This window comes from Pomacea canaliculata, linkage group LG8, assembly GCF_003073045.1.
Source record: "Pomacea canaliculata isolate SZHN2017 linkage group LG8, ASM307304v1, whole genome shotgun sequence".
Classification (NCBI taxonomy): Eukaryota; Metazoa; Mollusca; class Gastropoda; order Architaenioglossa; family Ampullariidae; genus Pomacea; species Pomacea canaliculata.
The window spans coordinates 17,994,054-18,010,000 of NC_037597.1; the positions used below are offsets into that span (position 1 = coordinate 17,994,054).

The 15,947-nt window shown below is 37.4% G+C and overlaps 1 protein-coding gene across 3 annotated transcripts; it reads left to right on the forward strand.

Annotated features, from left to right (window-relative positions):
- The first annotated feature begins 309 nt into the window (after positions 1 to 309).
- LOC112570141 (threonine aspartase 1-like) lies at positions 310 to 13,801 on the forward strand. Of its 3 annotated transcripts, XR_003100591.1 has the most exons (14): positions 310 to 450; positions 754 to 821; positions 1,266 to 1,334; positions 2,035 to 2,240; positions 2,672 to 2,751; positions 3,495 to 3,577; positions 4,014 to 4,226; positions 4,785 to 4,860; positions 5,175 to 5,288; positions 5,799 to 5,882; positions 7,031 to 7,104; positions 7,716 to 7,860; positions 9,195 to 9,280; positions 13,617 to 13,638. XR_003100591.1 is itself a non-coding variant. In XM_025248421.1 (13 exons), the coding sequence occupies exons 1-13, from the start codon at positions 396 to 398 to the stop codon at positions 13,658 to 13,660; spliced, it is 1,311 nt and encodes a 436-aa protein (XP_025104206.1). In that variant the 5' UTR covers positions 310 to 395; the 3' UTR covers positions 13,661 to 13,801. The 3 variants fall into 3 exon arrangements, 2 of the variants coding, with proteins under 2 accessions (XP_025104206.1, XP_025104207.1); XM_025248421.1 differs by lacking the exon at positions 9,195 to 9,280 and having other exon boundaries at positions 13,617 to 13,801; XM_025248422.1 differs by lacking the exon at positions 13,617 to 13,638 and having other exon boundaries at positions 9,195 to 9,285.
- The last annotated feature ends 2,146 nt before the right edge of the window (positions 13,802 to 15,947 follow it).

Genomic DNA, 15,947 nt, shown 5'->3' on the forward strand with positions numbered 1-15,947 from the left:
GAATTTTGTATTGTGTCCCAGACAGTGTAATATTTCATGTATGGATGAGCTTTACGATGGAAGTCTTGATTGCAACTTACATGTTTCTGATGCCGGCCATATTTCAAGTTAGTGCCAAAAAAATTAAAACAATGAAAATTAAATACTCTGTTTCAATTTTAGTAGATTTTATACTTTATAATATTCTGCCATATTTCACTTAAAATACAAACTGTTTCATGGCAATGTGCAAATTCTTGTTATTTAAATTTGTTAACGGTGTGTGAGATGACAAGGGCTACTAAGGGCAACTAAGCTTCAGCGAATATTGTCCCCTTGTTTTTTGTAGGCATTCGACATTAGGACCAGCAAAGTTGTCTGATTTGAATAGCTAATGTTTGGAAAAGCTTCTTCCCATGATGGCTGAAAAAGAAGGAAGCTGCAACAGGCTTTTTGTAGCTGTACATGCAGGTATGTCAAACAAAGAGAATCGTGAGACGTCAAAATACACACATACAAGTATGAAAACTGTGAAGGTTTAAAATTTAGTTATGCATAGTGTAGCGTCACAACTCTGTTCAGCATGTTGAAAGTGTGTATCAGTAACTCCAGTAGTAGTGTTTGTGTGGAGACGAAGAAGGGGATAAAAAAAAAGTACTGTGTAATGAAACAGACACAAATTTAGCAGTAAAGTTTTTGATAATCTTTTAGTTGTTTAAATGGTGTCATTTTTCTGATTTGCTTGTATATGTTTACACAAAACACTGTCTGCAGGGGCTGGATATCATAGTGCTGAGAAGGAATGTGAATATAAGGCTGCTTGCAAGAAAGCTTGCTTACAGGTTGTGCAAGTTTATTTTTAAGTCATGCTCAATTAGAACAATAAAAAAAAAAGTATATGTTTGTGGGTGTGGGTCAGTGAGGGTATTATGTAAATATGGATCAGGGGTTTGTAGGAGAGCCTAGGTGGGTGTGTCTTAGAGAGGGATTGGGGAAGAAATATCAGGTGTATGCTTAATCTTTTTATCTATGGATATTAGTGTATGTTTGTGGGACAATAGCCACAATACAATGCACACACAACCAAGGAACTGTATTGTAAATTTGTAGTAATTGAGTAGTTATAAGAATGGTGACTGGATCTTCTGTTTTTCTTTACTTTGCAATTGTGTACAATTTTCAAAATTTGTAAATCATAGCATTAGCAGTGTTTTTTTTATTCCGTATTAAACTTCTCTTTTTCTGCCAAGGAAAACATGTTGCTGTTTTGGTATTTTGGTCTCCAGGCGATGTCACTTCTAAAGAAAGGTTACAGTGCATTTGCTGCAGCTATTAAAGCTACAGTGATCTTGGAAGTGAGTATGCCAGAGAAATTTACCTTTGTTCCTTTCCTTTCACACCTTAGTAACATGAGATTGGTACATACACCAGAACAATCAGCCAGTTCCTTGCCTAGTTTCCCACTGCCCCACCATGTTTTTCATTGACTTCTAGTTAGTCATACAAGGTCAGTAAATAAGCACTTGGGCAGAAGGGACTGATATAGAAGTTAAAAAAGAAAAGTTCAGCATCATAAAATGTTATATTTAAAAAAAAAGATTGATTATTAATTACAGAAAATTATGTTGTGTTTATTTGACATTTTTAAAGCAGTTCAATTTTCTTGGACATTATATCTTGGTAAAAAGTAAAGATAATCCACATGATGAGCAGTTATAGAAGAGTGAAGTGTTCGAACCCTCAGAGCCAGCTTTCATGGTGGCATTGTCCAACTGATCTCTCTCACTGCCGTACCTTCAGTAACGTTCTGTAGAGTCAGGCACCAAAGCACATGGGTGTTGAAATGATTGGTGTAAGTTATTCCTAGCCACATTTCTTATGGTGTATGATGTAAAATATCAGCTTTCAGCACTTTGAAAGCGCTGAAACATTACAAAAAATTCTTTGAAATAATATAAGTTGGTATGCAGCTTTGCAGCTGAGTATGGTTTGAGAAATCATCTGAACATTTGTGTTTAATGTGAGACTTTGCTCTTCTGTGTATGATATTGGTAGGATGCAGAATGCACCAATGCAGGCAGAGGATCCAACCTGACCTTGACTGGGAGTATTGAATGTGATGCTAGTGTCATGGATGGATCCACTTGCCTCTTTGGTGCAGTGGGATGTGTGTCTGGAGTCCTGAACCCTGTGCAGCTGGCTGGCAAATTGATTGACATGCAGAAAGACAATTCTTTATCTCATGGTAGGATTCCTCCAAGGTATGTCTAACATTTAAGAAGACTTTTACAAAACAGTCTTTAAAAGAAAAGTGTCTTAAAATATGATTTTTATATATTTTTAATACTCTTTTCTTACCACATGATCACTTTTACTGCCGAATTGCAGTGTGTCTTTGCATTGTTCATCATTCTTCATCTTTGTGACTATTTCGTGGAGCTTGTTCAGCCCAGTGCGTTTGTCTTTGGCTTAGGCATTGTGCCATATAAATTTTCACTGATTACTTATTACTATAAAAAATAAATAATTTTTACCAAATTTTGTGGGTTGGTAATGATTTTCTGCCCTGAAATTTTTTTAAAAGTACTTGTGGTATCCTGCAGCTGTATGTGAAAATATATTCAAGTCTGTGATTTTTACAGTTTTAATGATAGAAAAAAACATGGAGAAGAATATTTCCCCCTTTTTTTAGTGTGCTTGTGGGAGAAGGAGCCAGAATCTGGGCTAAGCAACACGGAATTAAAGTAGATGAAGACAATCAACTTATTACAGGTAATCTGCTTATTTGCTGGGCACATGACATGAGCTGATACAGTATTTCTGATTTGAAATTTATTAAAAGATAAAAAGATGTTCTTGGCCACCCAGCATTGGTATACATTTCTTATGCTTACTTGCTATTTGATTATTGCATGTGTCCTGTCAGGTAAAGTAGATATTTTGACATACAGTCTGGAGATATTGTAAGGGTTGATGTTAGTTTAAAAGTAAACTTAATTGCTGACCTCACAAAAATAAGTTTCCATTAATTAGAGCTTCTGTATATTAATAGATAAATTATGTCTCATTTACGGAAATTTTACAACATTGTTGAGCAAGCCAGTCAGTATCCCACCATGTGTTCATCATGTCAGTTGCATAAATATCTAGGTTTAGGAGAGGGTGGATTTTTATGTAGTCATGGGTTGGCCTTAAAAAAAAAAGTGCATAGATATGGAGTGAAAAACTAAGGTAATGCTACCATAGGGATAGTGAACTATAAGGGTTTATCATGTCGTGGCATGTGGAAAGCAGAGCTGAGCCCAATCCTTCTGCCTTTTGCCTTCCCTAATTAGTTGGGCTGAAGATGAGTCCACTAACCACCATGCTACAAAGCCTTCTTCAGTGATGATCTATATTTCATTGGTACATTAAATATTGTGCAGCACTGTGCTCCTCGAGAGGAGTAACAAGGAATAAACTAAAAACTAACTTAAATATTGCAGGCGTCTCTATAAGAATTTTTTTAATTTCAGAGAAGTCGAAGCGTCAGTATAAGAAATACAAGCGCAGAATTGAGACTGCCACTGATTCAACTCCAAAGAAGAAAGCAGCTCTGGTTGGTGTATTGACGTTTATTTTAACATAAGCATATTGTTGTGTTTCCTGGGATAATAAACTTGGTATTCACCTCTAATTTAAAAGTTATTTATGTGCATGAGGTTGAGGTGATGTAATTTTTCTGACTCATTTCTTCTACTTCATTTAATATCTTTTTTTCAGCTTCTGACAAACTCTTCATGTATGTGCTTGCTGATGCATGCATGGTATACTTTTAAACAGGTCTTGTTTTAAAACAGTGTTTTTTATGCATACTACAAAACCATTTTGGGCAGACACTTGTAAACTTGTACCTAAGTGCAATGAAATGTAAACGAAATGTTGGCTATAATAATTCTTTTGCTGTGGGATAGTTATTCTCCCCTGTTTGTTTTGGATATCAAAGGCAGTTTCATAATTAAGAAAAAATTGAATTTTGATTTTTGATTGCATAGGATGACATATTCTTGTCAGCTCAGAATGATGGGACAAGTCTTGAATCTGAGAATCTGCAAAAGCATATATCTAAGAAAAATAATGGTGCTCAACACAACACAGCCTCACCCCATGACACAGTAGGGGCCATATGTTTGGACAGTCAGGGGAATCTGGCAGCAGCAGTGTCCAGTGGTGGCATATGGCTCAAACACCCAGGGCGGCTTGGTCCTGTGAGTTTTGTGATTTACTTTTGCATACTAATGCTGACATGAGGTGATTGGCTGCACAAAATCAAATTAGGATAACTTTAGGTTTGATCAGCTGTGTATACTTTTTGGAAGATCATAAAGGTTAAATAAGGCTAAAATGTTGCTCATTTTTTTTCTTGTGCTTGACATTATTTTTGACCAACTTGCAGAGACAACTCTACTAACCTGTGCATATGAATAGTTCAGTTAGTGAGATTACCTGTTGATGGTAGTGCACTCCATCATTGGCATAACTGTTTGCTGGTTCTAGGCAAATTTGAGATAGTGGCTGGAAAACCCACTTGTCCACCTTTATAAGCAATGGGTACCTGATTTATCGGGAAAAGTAAAGGCCGTAGAAAGATAGGAATGTGCCTTATCATATGCCATACCCCAAAAATGATGAACCACTTAGTTCTCTGCCTTGAAGGATGGTAGCCTTTGGAATTCTTTTACTCTTTGCTTTTCATTTTATCAGGTTCAAAGCCCATGCTTGATGTCTGTCTTTTATTTTTAAATGATGCTTTAAATATTGTGCAGGCTGCTATGTATGGTGCTGGCTGCTGGGCACAAAATCCAGAGAATGGGTACCCAGGTGTTGCAGTTATAACATCTGGTAAATATACACGCTGTAGTAACAGTGATCACATCAAGAAAATTAGCAGTATTACTTTGGGCCATGAAGGTGTAAGTAGTGATAAAAGCCTTGAAGAGTTCATCAGTTTAATGGCTCAGATGATCAGTAGGTTACCTTTAAGAATAGAAATAACTACTGTTGACAGCATCTTGTTCAATAATTTTATTTAGTCAAAGTTGATTTAGCTGTAGTGTGTGCACTAGGTAACAAGCATGTATGATCATCATGATGTCAACAAAACTAATCCCTGAAATCTTTCTCTTTTTATTGTATTATTTGTGATGTTTATTAAGGCTCAGGTGAGCACTTGATGAAGACACTTTTTGCCAAGACCTGTGCTGACTGTATTTACACCACAGATAATGCCACCCAAGGACTCAACACGTCTTTTACTTCCCATTTTTTAGGTAACAGCCTTTAGTGCTAGATATTTTGGAAGATGATATGGAGTTGACATTTTTCAACATAGGAATTGTTTTGCTTCGCTTTTTCTCATTCATCCTCTTAAATGAGTCATTTGAAATAAATAATGTGAGTGTGTGTGCATGTGTTTTTTTGATTCATCTGGATGCATAGGTAATGTCATCTACATTTCCTGTATCTACATCATGATTTGAAAAAAAAAATCAAAGAAATAATGTGTCACTCTGCTATATGCATTAATTTTTACAAAAAAAATTATCTGAAGGGCAGTCTTCATGAGTCTAACACATCATACAGTGCAACTATGAACAGTAGAGAAGTATTTAGGCATAGGATATAAATCTTTTTTAGGTGTTTTTGTTTTGTTTTTTTGGTGTAGTGGAACATAGTATAGACCAGATGCTACTAGTGAAAGCTCTCTAAATGCTCTTGTCTGTTATGAGATCAGTAACATTAGAGAACTTGTGAACTTAAATAAAAACTCTGCCTTGCAGATTCTAAGCTACTTAAAGGTTTGGACAGTAGACTTGCAGGTGCACTGGCCCTTAAAGTGTTGGAGTCAAATGAAGGAAGAGAGTGTAAGTACACAGCACATATGCCACTGAAGCATTAAAATACTATTTTCTTCAGAAACTGTATCATAATCTTGTGGAGAGAGTGGTTGATATTCAAGCAGAAGATCGTCAGTTCCAGCTTTACTGAAGACAGCTACCTCCTTGATGTGTACCCGATTTTATGAGAGAATACAGAAAGGAGATAGGAGAAAAGACTTCATATGGCGTGTCCTAAATATGGGGAATCACTTAGAAGTTGACTGGTTTGACGATCCTGTGCTGTGAGACTATCACCTTCACCTTTTAACCTTAATGTATTGCATCGAAACATTCATATTTAATGAGTTAAGCACTTGTGCTGTCTGCCATCCTGTTTGTGAGGTCATGCAATTGACTGTTGCTGCCTGCCATCAGGTTATTTTTGTCCACATAGCACAGGTTATATAGGGGTCTCCAGCTGATGGCAAGGTGGTGGTTGTAAAGAGTTTCTTATTTTGTTGTCTAAGATGTTGAACAGCACAGGTGATGGGGAACTAAAGAATGCCCATTGTTGTCTAAAGGAAGTCTTCCAGTAGATTGTTAAGTAGGGCTGTTCTTATTGGGCTCTTGTATAGCATTTTAGTTACTTACCTGCAGCCCTTTTCAATATCAAATTTTTGCATCATATGCCATATCCTCTCAGGTTTTGTGAAATGTGTTAAAGATGATGAAGTTATGGTAGAGATCCCTCCAGTTTTTCTCTCAGGATGTAGCTGTTAAAGATCTGTTCAGTTGACCACCTATCCAGTCAGAGACAAAAGCCTGCTCTTCAGCTAACATCTTACCAGTGGTGTTGAGGCAAATTTTGGGTTAACATAAGCATGACTTTATTTTTCCATTCGCCAAGGTTGAGAAAAATCTCCTCCTTTGGTTACTGTATTTATGATCCTTTCAGCTACAGGTTGACTTCACTGAGACCTATGTGCTAACATTCCACTTCAGAATAATATCCTTTATTTTAAGTTTATACCAATGAATATTTACGCCTTAAAAAGTGATCTTGTTTATTAGCAATAATACCCTGTGAAGCTTGATATCATAAAGGTAAATAGACACTGTTACTTTATGAATTGTAAAAGCATCATACTGTACAGGGTAGTGAGTCTGTTCTCACAGTACTGTCTTTGTCACAGTGGAGCTGGTGTGGGGACACACAACACTGAGTATGGCTCTTGGATACATGTGGGGTGAAGACCTGAAACCCAGGGTAAAGTGGCTTTAAGATTCTGACATTGTTCATTTTCTCTAGTTTATCTGTACAAATAATGTTCTGAAATATTGCACCCATTATTCTTCTTAACTCATACCTCTCTCCTCATTTCTAAACACTGCACTTCCAAAAAGTATTTATGATATGTATAACTCTCACTGATGGTGGCTGGTATAAAGATTGAGAAAGAAAGATCTTTAAATACTTCTAGAAGCAGTCTGCAATCTGTGCATGTGGGACAAATATATAGATTGTTATAGACTTCAGGGCCAAGATAAAAGAAAGAATTTGGTGTCTGATTATTTTTTAAGCAACCAAGCAAGATTAAAATTAAAAAATCAGAAGGAAAAATGTAGAAATCTGGAAGGAATGTAGATAACATATTTCATAATTGGATACAGGGAGCAGTGTGGTTGATTTTTAGGTAATGATAAGCAGGCTGACAAACTTATTGACATAATCCTTTACAGAAATTTTGCTGTTGAGAAATTTTTGGAAGAGACTCAGCAATTGGCATATTTTTATGATTTTATTAATAAAGTGGAACCTTGTTACATTCAAACTTCATACCATGTTATAACCTGCCTCCTGTATTTTGTCTGTACCAGGTGCTCATTTCCAAGTTAAGTGAACAAGCCAAAGAGGGCAAGTCCTTCTCTTTATCAGGCGCATTCTTTTCTTCTGAAAAATCTCCATGTGTTCAGGAATGTTGTCTTCACCAAAGCAACCTCAATGAAAAGGTGTCGCAGTGCTGTAAGTGCTTGACTAAAAAGTTTTCCTCTTTTCTTATTCTCTTATGCTCTCTCTTATATGTATATATAGACTATATATATAAGTAACTTTTCTGGGTACCCTGGCCTGACTGCTACCACTAACTCTTTCAGCAATAATTTTATTTTCATCTTTTGAGCCACGTTCATTCTGTTTGTTTGCCATATTCGTGCACAGTGTCAGTGTAGAGAAATAATGAAATGCTGTTGATGTCAAAGTTTCAAGGTAAGGGGAAGATAAACATTGCATGGTGCCAGCTACTCCTTCCTATTTTTCTGTCTTTTGCTTTTGCATAGGCTATTTTCTCAAATTGCCATGTTGTCCAGATTTGCTGTGCATAGTAGACATATTTCAAAATTTCTTTTGTTTATTATTTTGCATTTGGGACCACCAGTAGGCAACACCCTCACACGAAAGCTGACAGATAAGTGAGACCTCTAACACACCGCTCTCTATGAGTTATGGTGTTGACAGCTCATTTGTAATTGCTTTAGCTGCATGCTACCGACCAAACATGACTTCCTCTAGAGAAAAGAAAATTTTTTTCTGGAGACTCATCTTGCTTCCTGATGTCGATGTCAGTGATGTCAAAATATTTTGATAAACCTTTCCCCTAAATTGCAAGGTTTGTTTAGGATAGGTAATTGCGTTCTTCCCCACCTGCTCTTTTCTCTAGCTGACATCTGCTTACAGGGCTGACTGCTTTGCCATGATATAGCCTTAGTTGCTGGCTCAGCACAAAACACCAATTTTCTCTCTTCTCTGTGACACACAAAGCTGCATTCTCTTTTCTGACTGTGCTAGCCCTATGTTTTTGTTCTACTTGTATTTCACTGCAAGATATGTGTTTATTAGAGCTTTATGAGTGTTTTATTTGATCAGTGTTTAGGAGTTTGATTCTCAGTGTGGTCTTGCCTGTTAGTGATTTTTTACTCCTAACTGAAACATTTGTCGAGGAGAGGATATTAAGGGGAATGGGAACTAGGTAGATCATCTAATGGAAGCAAACATATAGAGAAATAGCTGTAAACATATGAATAGCAATAAAAATATAGTCATAAACATATATATAGTAGTTAATACATAAATAGTAGTTATAAATAGCAGTAAAATATATACATATCAGTAAATGTATAAATAGAAGTAATATATAAATAGCAATAGATATATCAATACCGGTAAATACATAGATAGCAGTAAATGCACAGATAAATAGAAGTAAGAACTACAATAGTGGTTATGATAAAAGTTAATGTAAAAATAAAAAACAGCTAAATAGTATTTATTTTTTGTGTGTTCTGTTCCTGTTTTTATAGAACTGTGATGTCTGGATGCCTCTGCAGTCTTCAGGTCTGCTGCACAGATATCTTTTCATGTTGGGTACAGTAAATAAACAGTGTCAGTGAGTTGGCCTTCTATCTTGTTATTACCTTTGAAGAGTTTGGCAGCCAGACTTACAATAGATTGACTAGAATGGCACAAGATGTTCAGCTTGCTTTGAGTCTGGTTGTATTGGAAGTAGAATTTTTTGTTTTAAATTATACAAACAAGGCCAGTCCTCCTAAGGCACCTTGTTTTTTGGGGTGTTTTTTTTTACAGATAGCATGCTTCTCACAAATCACAAGCTATGAATGAAGGTCATGGTGGACAGTTGGCAAAACTGCTAGCAATATCATAACATTTGCTGTCAAGCAAGCCCGTGACCATGTCAAGAATTAGGCTCATTTTATTTCCCTTCGCACCAGGGAACACAAAGATGGCACCTTTCTTGAACCTGGAGATGTTTAAGAAATTATTGTGAGTAAATGATCCTTGGAACAAATTCACTACTTGAGTTGCACATGATACCACTAGCCTTACCTGCCATACCTTTACTTAATATATATATACACGAAAATATCCACATCACCCAGTTTATTAAAAGCAGTTCACAAAGGACATATACAAACTTCAAGTCCGAATCCCCCGAGTTGAGTCTGCTTGGTTAATGTAAATGCCAGTAACCCCACCTCTTGCTCTGCGCAGTAGAGTCGCATGGTACCATGAGTGTTTATCTTTGACAAACATGGCTTCTTGTCCCTGCGATGCAACTTTAGCAATAATTTTTGTTCCTATAAGGCAACAATGATTGCAAGAGTAAGTGGACTAGTCAATTAAAAGTATTAAATATTAATATGCTTCTGCAGTATCCTAGAACGCTGCTGGCTCTTTATGCTTTATTTTATACTTTTTACATCAAATATTTAACAAACCACCGCAATTGGTGTTCTCAGTGATGCCGACATAATGCTTTAATATTCAATACTGATGGATGACCAGATAAGAGCTTACTTTCATATGACATTAGGCCTTCACCAAGAGTGCTGTTCAACATCTTAGAGAACATCATGTGTAAAACCCTCCACGACAATAAATCTTCCATTTACATTAGTGGAAGGCCAAGTTTGTAACCTATGCTTTGTAGACGACATATATGTTAGCAGGCACTAACAAAGAACAGCAAGCTCTTTCCAACAGACTGACTGACCGATCAAATGCGTATAGAATGGAGACTAGCCCTGATAAGAACAGTCATGGTCACTGCACTGGCAAAGCTGAGATCTAGATGAACGGAGTATGAAACGAAGAGCTAATTAGCTTGCAGCTCTAAGTACTTGGGAGCCACGCTATGGCAGCTCTATGACAGATATCTCCATCAGGATCGCAACAGCAACAGCGGCAATGACTAGGTTGGACAGGGTCTGGCACAGCCCTAACCTCAGATTTACTACAAAGCGCAGTCTGTACAAATCCCTCGTATTGCCGATCTTCTATACAGATTTTAAATGTGAACTCTGCTTGAGAGAGAAGAAGACAGTCATTCGAGAGCAAATGTCTGGTAAGGCTGCTCCGGATCTCGTACAGAGAACATAAAACCAATGACTTTGCATGAAGTACGGTTGCCACACTCTTGGTTAATCTGGACACCAGGAATCTTTACTTGGAATAGTCTAACCTTGCCGAAGACTGTTATTCAAGGTACCTTAAATTGGAGGGTGTTCGATGCCACGGTGGCCAAAGAAAGAAATGATTTATGAACGTCAAAGACTGGACTGGTCATCTGCAAGACCTGCTCACTATATCGCCTAAAACAGGCGTGAGTGGCTGACCTCGTCATCTGCCGCTTCTATCCATATGTTTCTCCCTCCCCCTACCCCCGAACGACCGGTGCCAGTCAACATACGAATGACTGGAATGGTGACGGTTTTTAAGATGATAATGCTAGATGTTTACAACATGAGCTGGCTTAAAACTGACAAGGAAGTCGAGGCATGGGTTGAGGGGGAGTGGGGAGTCAAATACAAAGAAGGTAGGTATAGGGATATGGTTGAATTTTTATTAAGAGGTGGCCAACTTTTCCCGAACTACTAGAGGCACTCGATAGTGTAGTGGTCACTGCAGTGAGAGGTCCTGAGTTCAGATCGCATCCCTGGACACTGTGACAACTCCTGTTCGCAAGGGTGGACATATTTATATTAAGCTATCCATAATAATAATAATGTAAATGTTGAGGAACAAGCAAGGAAAGTCCGGTCCGAGACAGATGTACGCATCTAGTCAGCAGTGTGACATGTCGTTCTTCTGTCACCAACAGCCCCCACGATTTAAATACCCAATTATCTCCCTGGATCTAACGTAATATAAATTCAAAATCTAACGCTTTCTGCGGAATCTGAGAATCGGACTTTGGCGGTAAGAACGATTGTTGTCTTTGTTTTCAGTAGCTTAATTTATATAATCTGTTTTCAATTATAGTTAGCTCACAATCGAAGTTAAAGACAGCTGCATCTAAACGTTTTAGTAACAGATTTTTCGTAATTATCGTGAAGTGTCATCCCTAATTTTTGGTTTAAATCGAAGTTTCTGCTGGCGTCCATTATGTGAATGGCCATATTTTTTCGAAAATTTGTAGGTCATGATGCAATGATTTTTAGTTCTTTCCTAACACTATTAATAGTAAACAGTAGGCATGCCAGCTTGCTATCAATTTAGGGAATGTTTTAATTTTTTGTTTAATGACGACACTGGTCTTTGGACTTCTGCAACGAAACACATCGTTTTTTTTTTTTTTTTCTTCCTTACTGTGAAAATTAAAAACAAATCATCTATTTTCCACTGCTGAACTTTTTCATAAGTTATCTTTTCAATTTGTCCCTTTGAGTTTATAACATTTAAACTGAATGGTGATGTCGTGTACAGTTTTGTGGTTGTGGCAACCACCCAGCAAATGCGCAAGAATCTGCCAAGCTTGAGTCAATTTTTTTTTTAGCTTGGTCCAAGCTTGGCCGAATCTTGCGTGTTTGCTGGGAAATTGTCAAATTTTTTCTTCAATCAATTTTCTCTGAACATCAATTGTCACATTCGAAACGACTGAAACTTGGCGTTGGGCACAAAATCTTGAAGTGAAAAAAATCAACAGAACCATTTATGAGTAAGACAATCGACCCTTTCCATACAAATTCTATCTAATTGCTTTTTTAAAATAACAGTCTCGATATTTTTCACATCTGGCAGTCAATTTAAAGACGGCCGTCGCTAAACGTCGGAGGGAAAAAAATGGTTCAAACTAGCTTCTTTTTGTTATTAGCGTACTATAAAATATAGACTCCAAACATCAAATGTTTATTTCAGTGTTTTATTGTGCGTAAAAGTGAAAAAGAAAATCTCCCGAGATTGGGGAGTGAGGTTGAACACATTTTTCCCATGGTAGGCATTTTTCTTTTTTAAAGGACGGTGTTTATCTCTCCTTCTTTGTTTTCCTCAACCATAATTATATAAAAAGAATATATATGCTGCGCCACACGGGTATCGAACCTGTCGGAGGACGCGCGTCGGATTCTGAACGCGCCTACCATACAGTCGGTTGGTTATCTCTCGATCCTTGTTCGATGGGCAGGAGTTGGTACTATATACAGGGCCGTGCTTAACAGGGGCAGTGAGCTTCAAGGGGCCCGCCCTTTGATTGATATGGTAACTAGGCATATGGAAGTGTAGTCAGCCGTATCACATTCGTGGCGTGAGGGCCCCGCACATCGTGGCCTGACTATATATATGGTCGAAATATTTCATAAGCACTAGTAGAGAGCATATATATACACACATAGATATCTACAGCTGTACCCTCTGGCACTAGATGATCTGGCGGTCCTCTTCTCAGCACGCTCTTTCGGACATACCCACGCTCAGATGTGGATACGTAATAATCTCAAACGCGCTCCTGTACGCTAAAACATCGACTTAATTCTGTCGACGTGTCGCTCGTGCTGTTGCAGTGGGTAGGGACGATGACCTTGTTTTGTGCAGTTTCTGTCGCATGTTCGTTACTAGCAAAATGCACTCAACAATCCGTTTTCTTGTGGCACATTTTTTTCTTCCATATACATCGATCGTTTATACAGTTAACCGCTCATTTGAATACAGCAATGCTTTAACCACGTAACAAAGTAAATGTTCATCACTCAGGAATACCGTCCTTATCCCCACAAAAAAGCAACAACACCAAAGCCTAATTATGGACAAAGATTTCAAATGTGCATATTTTTGAAGGGATACACCAGATGGTGTGCTTTTCCCAGGGATTAATAAGAACATTTAAATAATAAACCATAAAAAGCTGTTATACTTACATCTTTTTTATGAAAATACGTCTTAGTAATGAGTCGACAATGTCAAAGACATGAAACATGCTATGTGGGCAGTACAGACCCTGGCCAGTGCAGACAGACTCATGCCAAGGCTGTGATGAAGTGCTGGGAGCTGATTGTTGCCCTGCTACTGGCATGGTGGATGTTGGTGGCCATACGTATGTTTGCCAACCTAGGCTTGGAAGAAACAAGCGACACTAAGCTGTTGCTCCATACCATAGAGGAGCTGGATATACTTTATACCAAATACAGTGAGCTACAGTAAGCCTATCTAAATCATTTTATAAAATTATGCTACTTTGTTGGAATGTATTTTCCTTACCAGACATTTCAGCAGTGGATTACAGATGTGAACCTCACTTTAAGGAGAAAAGACAGATTTTAAGCATTTTACAATGATCTATGTTAGGTGGTTTAGTTATGCATTGTAATTTTCAGCTTTAACAAGAACTTCAGTCTTGACAAGTACTTCTAAAAATGTTCTGCCAAATGCAAAGCACTTTTTTGGCAACGCAGTTTGTATTTTTATTCAGTGACCTGATAGCTTTCCTGTTAGTATAAGACTTGTATTTTTTTTTTAATGAACTAATGGTTTGCCTGTTTATATTAGACTTGTACAGAAAACGATCAAGGAAAGTCAAGAGGTTATTAATCAGAAACTACAACATCAGCTTGAAATCATTTCAAAAAGCCTGAAAAAAGCAAGTGTCAAAAAATGTAAGCCTAGATCATGAAATTAGAATCTGAGAGTGTGGCAAATTTGGTGTTTCTGTGATTCCTATGCAAATCCACTGTTTTTCCAATCTTGACCAAATTTGGCAGTAATACTCCTTTGGGCTATATGGGTGAACTATGGTTAGTGTATTTTGCTGCATGTTTATTTTATCCGTTATGAGATGGTACTAGTGGCTCTAGATGAAAACAAAATTGTATAAGCAGAGAAAAATAGTGATGGAATTTTAGAGGTTACCCTTTCAGAAAGAGCAAAAGATGAAGGGAGGGAGGTGATGCTACCACAATTATTGCCCTCCCATTCCCTGCAACTGTTGTCTTCTCTGCAATTGCACCATTCGCTGGCTTCAGGGGATGGGAACATTACCCAGGTGAATCCAGGAATTCTGGATGTATAATATTCGTGTTCAGAATCAGTGGTAGTGTGCAGTGATTATTGATGAAAGCATGAAGAGCTGGTGTTGATGTTAAATTGGAACATGGTCTTGTCACATTATCTGACTGTCCATGCTGCATGCAGGATGTTGTGGCAGAATAGAATTATATTTCATTTATTTTCACTCCATGAGCCACCAATGTTGCCCCTATCCCTGTCTGAAATGTGTGGCCATCTGTGCGTGTTGACTGCTCCAGTTTTGAGTGACTATGATACATGGAAATGTTAACAGAAGTGAATAGGTTTTGACAGACAATTGGCTATCTGATCAGGACTACACGAGGGCATGCGCTTTCTTTCATAAGCAAGAATGCAGAGTACAGATTATTTTTTTCTTGCTATTGAAATTTCAGGTTAAGGTTGAGCAGTTCTATTACTTTAGAGTTCAGACTGCTGCCAAAGTGTTATGTTTTAATATTGCCAATCATGCCTCTAAAAATTTGTTCTGATTATATCAAGATAAAGTATAACTGCATATACCTTGTTATCAGTTCATGAGATTGAATTGGATAAAAGACATGAAATAATTCTGTGTTTGTTCAGTGGTGTTAGTGTTCACTTTTTATGTCCATAGAACTGTAATTGTCCCAACAAAAAAAATTAGAAATAAATAATCTGTATGCAAACCAATAGCTTCACAACATGGTCAGTGCTACCAAACACTTGAGCGAGAAAGAGCAAGGCGAAAAGCTGAAAATACAGCAAGAGAACTCTGGTATTACATTAATGCCATGATGAAGAAGTTGAATGCAGCAGCAGCTTTCTTTCCATCTGTTAAGAATGTTGTCCAAGAAATGCAGAAATCACTTGTAGGATATCAGAGGTAAGTTGTGTAAAATCTTTTGCTTATACATGATCACAGCTACAAACTAGAATTAAATGTAACATTTGCTGCCTGATATACTAATATCTAATATACATAGTGAAAATGAGCTGCTATAGAATAATTGCCATGAAACAATTGCTATAAAATTGGAAGGTTTTGCTAGTTCCGGGTCACAGCAAAAACATTGCATTTGGATAGTTCCATTCATATACAGCAGGTGATTAATGAGGACAGACTGCCATTTGACTACTAGGCAAATTCTGTCACTGTTGTTTACATATTTTGTGATGGTGCATGCACTGATAATGGCACATACATCCTAGTAGTGATGAAGTGGCTTTTTATCCCAACAGAACGATGACAGATGACTTTCTTTTATTACGACTTGTTG